This window comes from Mus caroli, chromosome 6, assembly GCF_900094665.2.
Source record: "Mus caroli chromosome 6, CAROLI_EIJ_v1.1, whole genome shotgun sequence".
Taxonomy (NCBI): domain Eukaryota; kingdom Metazoa; phylum Chordata; class Mammalia; order Rodentia; family Muridae; genus Mus; species Mus caroli.
Window position 1 is genome coordinate 107481120 of NC_034575.1, and position 10772 is coordinate 107491891.

At 50.1% G+C, this 10772-nt stretch overlaps 1 protein-coding gene across 2 annotated transcripts in view; it reads right to left on the reverse strand.

Annotated features, from left to right (window-relative positions):
• Positions 1-5571, reverse strand: part of Ssuh2 (ssu-2 homolog) — a 29473-nt gene extending 23902 nt beyond the window's left edge. The window contains exons 1-3 of one of the 2 annotated variants that reach the window (XM_021165783.2): positions 5526-5571; positions 1883-1981; positions 1408-1489 (exon numbers count right to left, since the gene is read on the reverse strand). In XM_021165783.2, coding sequence (XP_021021442.1) covers positions 1408-1489; positions 1883-1981; positions 5526-5553 — 209 coding nt within the window. In that variant the 5' untranslated portion in view covers positions 5554-5571. The remainder of the gene's footprint in view (positions 1-1407; positions 1490-1882; positions 1982-5525) is intronic. The other variant, XM_021165782.2, reaches the window with a different exon arrangement.
• Positions 5572-10772: the final 5201 nt, after the last annotated feature.

The window sequence follows — 10772 nt, forward strand, 5'->3', positions numbered from 1 at the left end:
GACCTATGGGCTCACCATCACCAGTCCTTTAGTGTGTCGGGGAGCACCGGGGCCCTACGAGGACAAGATCCAAGGCCTGAGGGCCTGGAGGACAGGAAGCAGAGAGCACAGGAGAAAACCAAGGACCTGCTTCCTCCAACAAGACCCACCCCCAACTGTTTCTGCCTCCTCCCAACAAGACCATCCAGCTGTGGCTAGCAAGGGGTGAAACCAATGGCAAGGTGGGTGCCCCCAAAACCCTCCAATGAGGGGATGTGGGGGTATCAAGTCTCTGGCACAGAAGCCTCCTGGCTATCTCATTTCCAAACTGTACCAGATGAATGATAGATACTGCTTCTACAGATAGGGTCTAGAGATGATGTCACATGGCCATAAGGAGACAGAAACCAGCTACCTAAGGTCCCCTCCCTCAGGGAGCTGGCTTTTGTCCAGAAGAATCATGAGCATGAAAGATACCAGCTGAGGGCTGGCCGAGCAGCCTCAGCCTGGATGTAGCAGAATAGGTCTTAGTCACCCCCCTCTTTCTGGAAAGCTTTCTCCCTGAAATCCAGGTGCCTCCTCACAATGCCCTTCCCCAAACACCTCAGTAAGAAGGAGCATTTGGCCTCCATCTCCCTCCTCCCCACGTGCTCAATCTCCCCAGTGTCCAGTAGGCCATGTGTTCCCTACTCCTAAATCCCATTGTTCCCAGCACAGCCAGGCCTGGTGTGGTGTCCCAAGTGGGCAACAAAGCCAGCCTGCCAGCTGGTACCACATGAGTTCATGCCGGGCCAGAGAAGCAGACACAGAAGAGGAGTGTGTGCATATAGAGGGATGGGAGCCCCAGGAGGCCCCTCCAGGCAGACCACATGCTCAGCTACACCGTACACTAGGGAAGGACCCTCAACACATCCCTTCTGCACAGAGCTGGCTGGGATCCAGAGCTCTGTGACACACGCTCTCAAAACAAGGAAGGTGTACATGGGGCCCTTGGGGAAAGGATTGGGGGATGGAGGACTTCAGCAACAGAGAGCCAGAGTCAATGTTTGAGCAGCATGAGCCAGGCGGGCATGTGTCTCCCAAGCTCTGCAGTGGTAGGGCAAAGGCGGCCATGGATAATACACACAGAAATGAGTGTGGCCGGATTCCAGTAATACAGAACTTACAGAAACAGCCTGGGGCTGGGATTGGCCCCAAGGCCAGAGTTTTCAGAGCCCTCCTATGGTCTATGGTTTGCACCCTTGGAGAGCCCGGCACCCTCCAGATTCCCAGACCACATCCCTAGGGAGATCTGATTTGGTGGGTCTGGCATGCAGAAGGTATTCTCCAGGTTTCTCAAATGGCTTCTGGGGCAGTGTCAGGATTGAGCACCCCTAAAGAGAGCTCCTGTGAGAAAACAGGGGCATGTGGAAATACAATGAGACTCACCTGTGCTCCAGGACTGAAGACCAACATGCAGGCTCCTGGGACCTCCCCAGGGCCTCCAAGGGTGGGAAGAAGACCTGCCTTCCTAGAGGAGAGGAGGGGAAGACATCAGCCTGGCTAAGAAGAACAGGTATTGATGCAGCGAAAGAAAGGCTGGCCCGGTGCTAGTTCAAGGCCAGCCTGGGTTACAGAATGAGTTCAAGGCCAACCTGTGCTGTAGGGAGACCTAAGAAGGAAGAGGAGGAGGAGCAGGAGGAGCAGGAGGACCAAGAGGAGGAGGAGGAAGAAGAAGAGGAGGAGGAATTTCAGGGCCATAGAATTCTCCCCACTCCCCATCCCATCTCACCTCCCACTTGGCCATGGCAAGAACCCTCAGACCCCAGGAGAAAGAGGAGCTTGCTCAGCATGTCTCTACCCACTCCCCAACCAGCAAGCGCCCCAGGAAGAAACTGCAGTAACTATGACCCCTCTGACTCACCATGCCCTTGAAGAAGCCAGTCATAGCTGGGCAACCCCTCCAGGAGCTCATCAGGGGGCAACACAGGACTCTCAGCCTCAAAGCTGAGGTCAGCCATGCCTGTCATGAAGACAAAGAGTCGGGGGTGGGAGAGGGGCACAGAGTCACAGCCTTTGCTGCTTTGGGGAGATGATGCAGAGTCAGCAGTGACTGCAGTCAGGGGAAGCTGAAGGATGACAGTGGGTACACACAAACACCTCATTCTTCGGGGAAGAGCGCTTCTATCAAACCCTAGATTGGGCTGAGGATATAGTTTTCGTGGTGGGTAGTTTCTCTAGCACACACACAGACCCAGGTCTGAACCCCACTATAAAACAAACATCAGGGAACCCTCTAGATCTTCACTTCCACCAAAATTAAATGCTACGGCCCGTCCATTCCTTCTAGGTTAATACAATTGCTGTCCAGAACGCTAAGCAGGTCTTGCTCTCAAGGAGAGCAGCCGGAGTGAAAACAGAGCTGAGGGATGCTGAGAATTGCAACTGGGGACAGTGGAAGGAGAAGGGGAGGATCATGAAGACTGCCCCGCCCCTGCCCTTTCAGTTAGGAATGCCCTTCTCAAAAAACCACCTGCATCTCTGAGGCTTTTTCTCAGGGTCAAAAGCATACAGAGGAAGGTTTTTAACTAGAGGGAGCATCCTTCCTGACCAGAACAGGGGTAGCTGAGATACAAACTAACAGGGTCCCAAAGTTTTCCAATTGTTTGCATTGAATGAGGTTTGCTCATTTAAAATGTTCACCTACCAGGGACCAGACACCAACTGTTTCTGTAAAGGGATAGGTGAGAGATGTTTGTGCTCTGTGGGGTTAAAGGTCCCTGTTTCATTTCCTGGATGCCTCTGTTAGCATGAAAACAGCTGCAACCTGCTGAACAAGTGAGTGAGGCTTTGTCCCAATCCAATGTTTTGTAGGGAATGAGGTAGGGGTCATGGTTGGCTCCTGTGTTCTATCTTGTTATCCATCTTGGACCCTCACCTGCCAGTTTATGGAAATACTCCCCTATGGGGAAGGACTGGAGGGTGGTCAGGAAGGTAGAGGCTGGACTAGGCTGGGCCGGAAAATCCATCCATTGTTCCATAGTTCCCAAAGAGCTCAGCAAAGATCAAGGTCGGGGCTAAATGTAGTCAAGTCATAGAGGGGTCAAGGGTCACCATGGCTGCATGTAGCTCACGGCCTAGGTTCTCCACCATGCCATCCCAGATGTCACACAGATCTGCATAACCTATGCCACACACACACACCCATCAAAATAGATTAAGTCACATTGGTGCCCATATAATGGAACTGGATGAGGCAGCCTCCAGCCTTGAGCTTGGTGTATTAAAAAAACAAACTAACAAACTAACAAACAAACAAACTATGTCCGTGTGCTGAACATGATGTGTGTTCCTTTAAAATAGAAAACAACAATGTAAATGTCAAGTGTGGAAAGAAAGGCCACTTCTGTCTCCTGGGGGCAGCCCTGGCAGTCAGGCAGCCTTGGGTCAGCTAGGGCATCAAACTCCAGCCCTCAAAGTGAAAACAGAGAAAGGTCATGTGACTCCAGTGGCTTCCTAGCAACCAAATAGCAGGGACAGGAAGATAGGAAGAATGGGAGGTGGGTGACTCCAGTCTCATCCATCAACCTAGAGCTACTCTGACTCCCTGGCAGTCCCAGTACCTCACTGCTAAACTCAAGTCACCATTCTATCCAAACAAGAACGGACTCCAGGGTGATTCCCAGAAGGGCACATTTCGTGTGCTGTAAAAGGAGCATAACAGGACTATAGAGGCCACCCACATTGTGCCACACTGTCCCCAGGGCATGGGGGTGAGTTTAGGGGCCCACTATCTGACTGAGTACCTGACCCTGTCACATATGGTGCTATCTAAGGTCACACAGGAGCACTGTCCCCATTCTATATGATTGCTACACGTCCTCATTCATAGAACACCCAAATGAGGCCCACACCCAAATGAGGCCCGGAGATACAACCTGAGGCCACCAGCCCACACAATCAGAGCAAAAAGAAGTAAGTGCTCAGAGCTCAGGAAATGCCTCCTTGTCCCCAAGGCCTCTACACCTGTCTCTAAGTCCCCAAGCAATCTGCTGCTGAGATTTGCTTTGCAATGACAGATGGAGAGGTGGGGTCTCTGCTTGCCAGCTACAAACTGATTTTCTTTTGCATAAAAGGACTGTTCTTGTGAAGGAACCAGCAGTTAACTAACAGAGAAGTCCTCTTGTCTTTTATCTTTCACAATGCCATTCTTTCTGGCTCAGAACCTTCTCTGTCTTAACAGGATCCTAGGATGATCCTCTCCAGAGAGCCAGGATCTCTTCTCATATCTGCCCCTCACATCATGTCCCACTCCTCATTCCTTTCAGAGTGTGAGCGCCCCCCTCTAGATGCTAGGGAAAAGAGCAAGCATTCAGTAGACACATATGAGCATCAGATGTGCAAAGCATGAATGTGTGTGACTAGAACTTCATTTTAGCGTGTACAAGAGACATTCAGACCTCTCTACGTCCACTCTTCCTATCACACTCCTGCCTCTGAACCCTCAGTTCTCTTTTTCAGTCCCAACAGCCTTAGAAAACAAAGTTCAGAGAGATTGAGTGAGCTGAGTTGAGTGGCCCAACACTTAAGAGGTAGAGCCTGGAGCCGAATCTAACTCTGACTTGCTAGCTTAGCCTAGTGGGAAGGGAAATGGTATCTGAAAATTCAAGGTCTTCTAAGGATTAAAAAAAAAAGATGGCACTGTGTATGCAAAGATGCAAAGATCTTCAGTTCCAGGATCCATGATGTTTCTGGGTCACAGACCTCTCTAGGGATCCCCATAAAAATGTTGAGCCTTTCATTGCATCCTCAGAAAAGATATTGTACCCATACCCTCACATCCAGACCTCCTAACCCAATTTCCTTTTAGCGGGGGAAAAATGGAGGCTCAGAGATGTTAAGTGTCTTGGCCCAAGATCACACAATGCAAACCAAAGCCAGGACTTGAAAAATGTCCCCAACTCTCCATCTATTGCTGTTCCAACCACCACCACATTGCCTGTTCCAACCCAGGGAGAAAACTTTATGTTAAACATAGTCCATTTCCTCTAAAACCTGTTTCTTTCCTTGGGTTTGAAGCAGCCCTTCAATCCCATTGTGTTTCTGTCCTGCTAATGACAGACGGGAGTCACCAGGGCTGTGACACCAGTGGTAATGAGCAAGCAAGAGGGGATGGAGATTTGGGCAGCTGTGCTGTGGGATTCGCTGCATCTGGGAGTGTGAGAGACGATTCCTGAGGGTTTTCAGGCTTCTGTGCTGCTGCAGAAGAGAATGGTCACTGTGACCTGGAGAAAGAAGGGGAGAAAGAACCAGCAGACATGGACAGGCCACAGTAGACAGGAAGATGTCCATGGGGTAGCTGCGGATTCTGCCCCATGCCCATTGCGCCAAGGCAGATAATAGAGAGACTGTGGGCTGTCATGGGCTGTCTTTCCAGAATAAAGAAAAAAAAATGGGGGAGGCAGGTGATCAGGACAGAGATGCTGGTGAAAGGCAGGTGATATACAGCCAGGTCTTGCTCTGTGTTGGCTACAGAAGTGGCCCCCGCCATCCCAGTCTCTACTCACTGTCCTCCTCACTCGGGTCCCTGTCCATGGTCGAGGCGTCCAGCCAAGTAACGAGTCTGTGCTCCTGAGGACCGAGGTTCCAATCTGAGGGACTACCCTCAGCCCCTCCCAGCCCATTGTTACCGATCTGGACATAACAGAGGCAAAGCCACCATATGTCCGTCAGAGCAGAGCCCCGCCCTATATCCCAGGTCCTTGAGAGTCCCATAAGAGCCTTTCACTTGCCAAGCTCACGTGGAAGTTCTAGAGACCTGGGTCCTTGCTGCATTCAGTGTGGGTACTCACATCCTGCCATTGTTCCCAGCCAAGACTCAAATTCTTCTCTGTCTGACAAAAGCCCGAGAACCAGGTCATCTTGGTTCTCCATATAGCAGTTCAGAGCAGGCTTTTAAGTCCCTCGGGAGCACACAGAACTGGTGAGCTACCACAGGAGACTGCCCATCAAGGGAGAGACTACATATGTTTTCAGATTGCCTGGGGTGCCTAAAACTATGCAGGATTTGTCTCTTGTCTTGTGAAGGCTTGGAACAGGAGGGCACACAGCACATCACAGACAAAGCCAGGGCTCCAGCCAGGATGTGGATCATCTTGATACCACTCTACCTAAGCCCTGGGAAGCCCCTGTAGGGTTGGTTGGGGAAGTGTGCAGGGGCTGGAAGTCAGGACCTCAAGCACCTGGAGACAACCCTACCATTGAACTAAGCCCCAGAGTTCTCTGAATTGTGTGCATGTATTTAAGGCTCACTATTACTAGAAATGTAAGTCCAACCTACCACATCCAGCTTTTTATATAGATTCTGGAGATTGTTTTTTTGTTGTTGTTGTTGTTGTTTTTTTCCGAGACAGGATTTCTCTGTGTAGTCCTGGCTGTCCTGGAACTCACTCTGTAGTTCCAGGCTGGCCGAGAACTTAGAAATCCGCCTGCCTCTGCCTCCCAAGTGCTGGGATTAAAGGCATGCACCCTTCATGTTTACACATCCAGTGCTTTACTGACTGATCCATCCCTCCAGCACCCTCTGCAGACTGGGAAAGGTCTTTACAAGCCTTTTGCCCTGAGACTGGAAATCTTTCATCCCTCACCCTAGGAAGGCCATCCCACTCCTCCAGATGAGCCTAAATACCAACCACCAACGTTGGTCTCCCAGCAATAGGCTTGAAAGTTGGTCCCATCCCCCAACCCCACTGTGGCCTTAGCAGGGTTTCCTCTGGGACTGGGAATATCCCTAACCAAGGTCATGGAGCTGTGGTCTGACCTGAGTTGCCTAGCCCACCAGGATATATGGGATGATTCAGGACACTCCTTAACCAAGAAAGGCTCACCATCACTCTGGAAAGCCTGGGTGGCCACAGGGCCACAGGGCTCCTGTGCTGTGTGAGCTGCCTTCCCCCTCCCCACTCACTGGCACCCTCAAGAGGACGCTGGGATCAGCAGCAGAAATGCCACATAAGCTTGACTTAAAAACAGACAACTCATTGCTCATACATGGGTTTTTTTATTATGGGTAAAAGTACTGAAGCTCCTCACCGGGAGAACTGTAGACATTTTATCTCTGCAGACAGAGGAGTAAGAACAGCACCCTAAGGAAGCCCCACAGTCTGTGGGTACTTGCTTACACTGAGCAATAATTCCAAGGCAGGGGAATGGCATTCATGGCTACAGATGACCACCGATGTGTGTGCTTATATCTGTGTGTATGTGTGAGAGCACGTTTGAGTTCAAACCTGATACACGACAGGTCAACAGACAGGTATACAGACGACAGACTGATAAACCAATGACAACGTAGATGTAGCTTAGTTAAAGTGACCCACCATTTCATCTGGGGTGTTTCATGCTGCAAGCCATGCTTGCCTAAACTCCTTTGGCATTTGAAAGAAGCAGCCAGAGGGAGTGATTTCAACAGCAAGCAGAAAGGAACAGAATATTAAACAGGGCTGAGTATTAGGAATTACAGAAATATCCAGGCTCCAAAACTGCTAGTAGCCAATATCTCTCGAGGAATAGGAAGTACCCATCAGCAAGAGTGACAGTCCTTGGCTATACCCCTGCACATTTAAGAATTCATAATAGCTCTTAAAATGCATGGACAAATAGGGATTTAGCTCAGCTGTGGAGCCCTTGCCCAGCATGCTCTGGGGGTAGGGCGGAGAAGCTTCTAGAACCTTCTAATCTTGCTTAAGGATTAATAGGGGATACCGTGCGGAATAGAATGTCTAAGTGAATTGGGAACAATAACACCCATCACCGTGTGGCTTCTCTGTTGTGAGCACGGGCGAGTACGGTGGTAGAAATCAGGCCAGTGTGAGGTTAAAGCTGGCCCCCACTTCCCACCAGTATCACAGGGTAGCTAGGGTAGGGAAGATGGCTTCCAGCATGGTGCCAGGCAATCTGTAGTCTCTCTGTGTCCCTGAGGTTAATGGCAGCTTCTTCAAGCTCTTCCACATGACCCAGATCCTACTATTCTTCGAGTGACACAGCCCCTAAGCACCCAGACCCTGCGGCATTCATCCTGACATCTCACACCAAAAACCTGAAGAAGTACCCAGCGCTGCCTCCTCCCACAGGCTGACACCTGAACACCTTGTTCCCAGAAACCAACTCTGTAGTGTCCTCTCCTCATTCTGTAGATCCCAGTTTTGCCATAGTGGCAGGGAGTATTGAGGACTGGCTGAGCTCTCAATACGGCCTTGAAACCATCTCATGTGACTGTCTTTTAATATGATGGGAAGGGGATGCCCAGAAAGGAAGGGGGTGTCTAAAGCTGTCTTTAAGCTTTTTAAACGTTGTTTGGGATAGAAGTAGCAAAATTAATCTCGGGACATAATGGTGGGAGATATTCCAAAGAGAGTCATTGTCACTCCTACAAACCACCCACATCTGGGTGACAGCACAGAAGCTGTCTAATGCTTAAACCAATAGCAGAACATAGTAGCTGTGATGTCAGAATCAGGTAAAGCACGCTCAGCGCCCATCTCTGAACACTGGTTTGGGAGCAGTGCCTGAAGGACAAAGAGAAGGGCTCTTGCACAGCATATGCCTGTTCAGCCTCACTTTCGGCCTGGTCTTGCCTAGCCGGTCCCCTCCACCACCACCAGCACCACCAGCACCACCAGCACCACCAGCACCACCAGCACCACCAGCACCACCAGCACCACCAGCACCACCAGAACCACCAGCACCACCAGCACCACCAGCACCATCAGCACCACCAGCACCACCAGCACCACCAGCACCACCAGCACCACCAGCACCACCAGCACCAGCACCAAAACCTCTGCAGGCAGCTGACAGCACTGGCCTTTCTCCATTCCAATGGCGGCCAGCACATCTGCCTAGTATTCCCACTTAGTTTACCTCCTGGGGCGGTCCCAGGCTCTTGCTTCTCTATAGGTGAACAGGTGACAAATGTGTGAATCCAAACTCCTTCTCCTGACCAAGCTGGTGTGAGACAGAACTCTGAGTGTAGATGCTTTTACAAGTCAGGTGACTCCAGCTTGGGCAGTCAATACTAAAAACCACTAGATACAGACAGCCAGACCAGATCAGTGCAATACAGTCCGGGACCGTCTACTCTTGAAGAGTCACTTCAATCTATAACCAATTAACACATTCTGATAACCACTCCAGAAACTGAGGCAGGAGGACTACTACACAACTGAGGCTAGCCTAGTCTTTACAACCAGTTCTGTGCTGGTCAGAGCTACACAGCAAAGACCTTGTCTCAAAACAAACAAAATGAGTCAATGAAATCAAGGGCTTTTTCCTGAGGCTAGCCCACTCTGTGTGGGGACTTTCCTCAACTCAGATAAAAGAAAGCTCACAGGAACCTAGGATCTTAAGGAGGTCCTCTGCTTCCAGCCCCAGGCGACATCCTCACTCTCCTCCCCCAAGGCACAGATCTAATGGGCCAATCATGTTTATAACAAGGCTGAGAGTGGGTCGTTTTTGTTTGTTTGGTTGGTTTTTTTTTTTTTTTTTTTGCAAACACAGAGCATCTCCTCCTGTGCTGTGTCAGCCAGAGACAGATGAAATTTGGACAGTTCCAGGACTTTCAGACAAAGACACATCATTTTCTGCATCACCTTTTCTTCTGACCCCGTTGTGGCACCCACAGCTACCTGAGAATTTACCCAGAATTTCCATTATTCTGGGTTCATCTGTTGGTCTCCTGTGCAGACAGGGGAAGGGCTCAATTTTTGTTAACAATAAACCATGTACAAGAAGGTGGTGACTGTAGTTACATAATGGTATTTTTTTCTGTTTTTTTTCCAAAGGTTATTTAAAAAGATAACATTTCCCACTTTACCATTTTTATGGGTATAGTTCCAGTATCACTGAGACTCTGTGGGCTTGGGAGATGGCTGAGAGGGTAAAGTCCCTGCTGTATAAGTCTAAGGAGCTGAGTTCAACTCCCCCATCACCCAAATGAAAGTTGGGCATGTCAGAGAACACCTTTAATGCCCGCCTGGGGGAAGCAGGGAAAGGAGACTCTTGCTGGCCCGTCAGCCTAGCCAATCAGTAAGTTCACACACCACACACAAACCTGAGATTCTGAACCGTGAGCTGTAACTCTCCCCCGACGCCCACCCCTGGGCATCCTGGCCAACTTTCTGTCTCTAAGTGTTTAAGGACCCTGAGGACCTCACATGCATGGAATCCCTCACCATGAACACCAGGTTCACACCCACTTCCACACTCCCTACCTCTCCACACTTGTGTCTTTTTTCATGCACTGAGTGTCTCCTGGGTGCCAGGCTCTGTCCCATGTCCTTTCGGCACCCATCTGAACCTAGATCCACCCAGAACCTGACAGGGGCCAACAATGCCCAGAAAATAATTTCTCCTTGGGCCTGGAATCCTTGATAACATTGTTGTTGGCTTATCTGCAGGCTGGCGCAGGGAACCCACGGTGCCCAGGGCAAAACCAAAACTGGCATGCAGGAAAATTCTTCTGACACAAATAAGAAATGGCTTCAAGTGGAGTATTCCTGCCACACCGACTAAACACCTTCTCTCTGGAGCCAGGGAGCCTGGCACACCCAGCTGGCCCAGTTTACAAGCTTTTGGGACCACAGAAAGAAGAAAGACAGAGAACTCAGCAAGTCTCTCACATGCCAGGTATAAAGGGGAAACACCCATAGGGGTGTTTCTCTCTCTCTCTCTCTCTCTCTCTCTCTCTCTCTCTCTCTCTCTCTTTTTATGGTGAAAAAAAAGCGTATATTTAGAATTAGGCATCTGGACTCAGT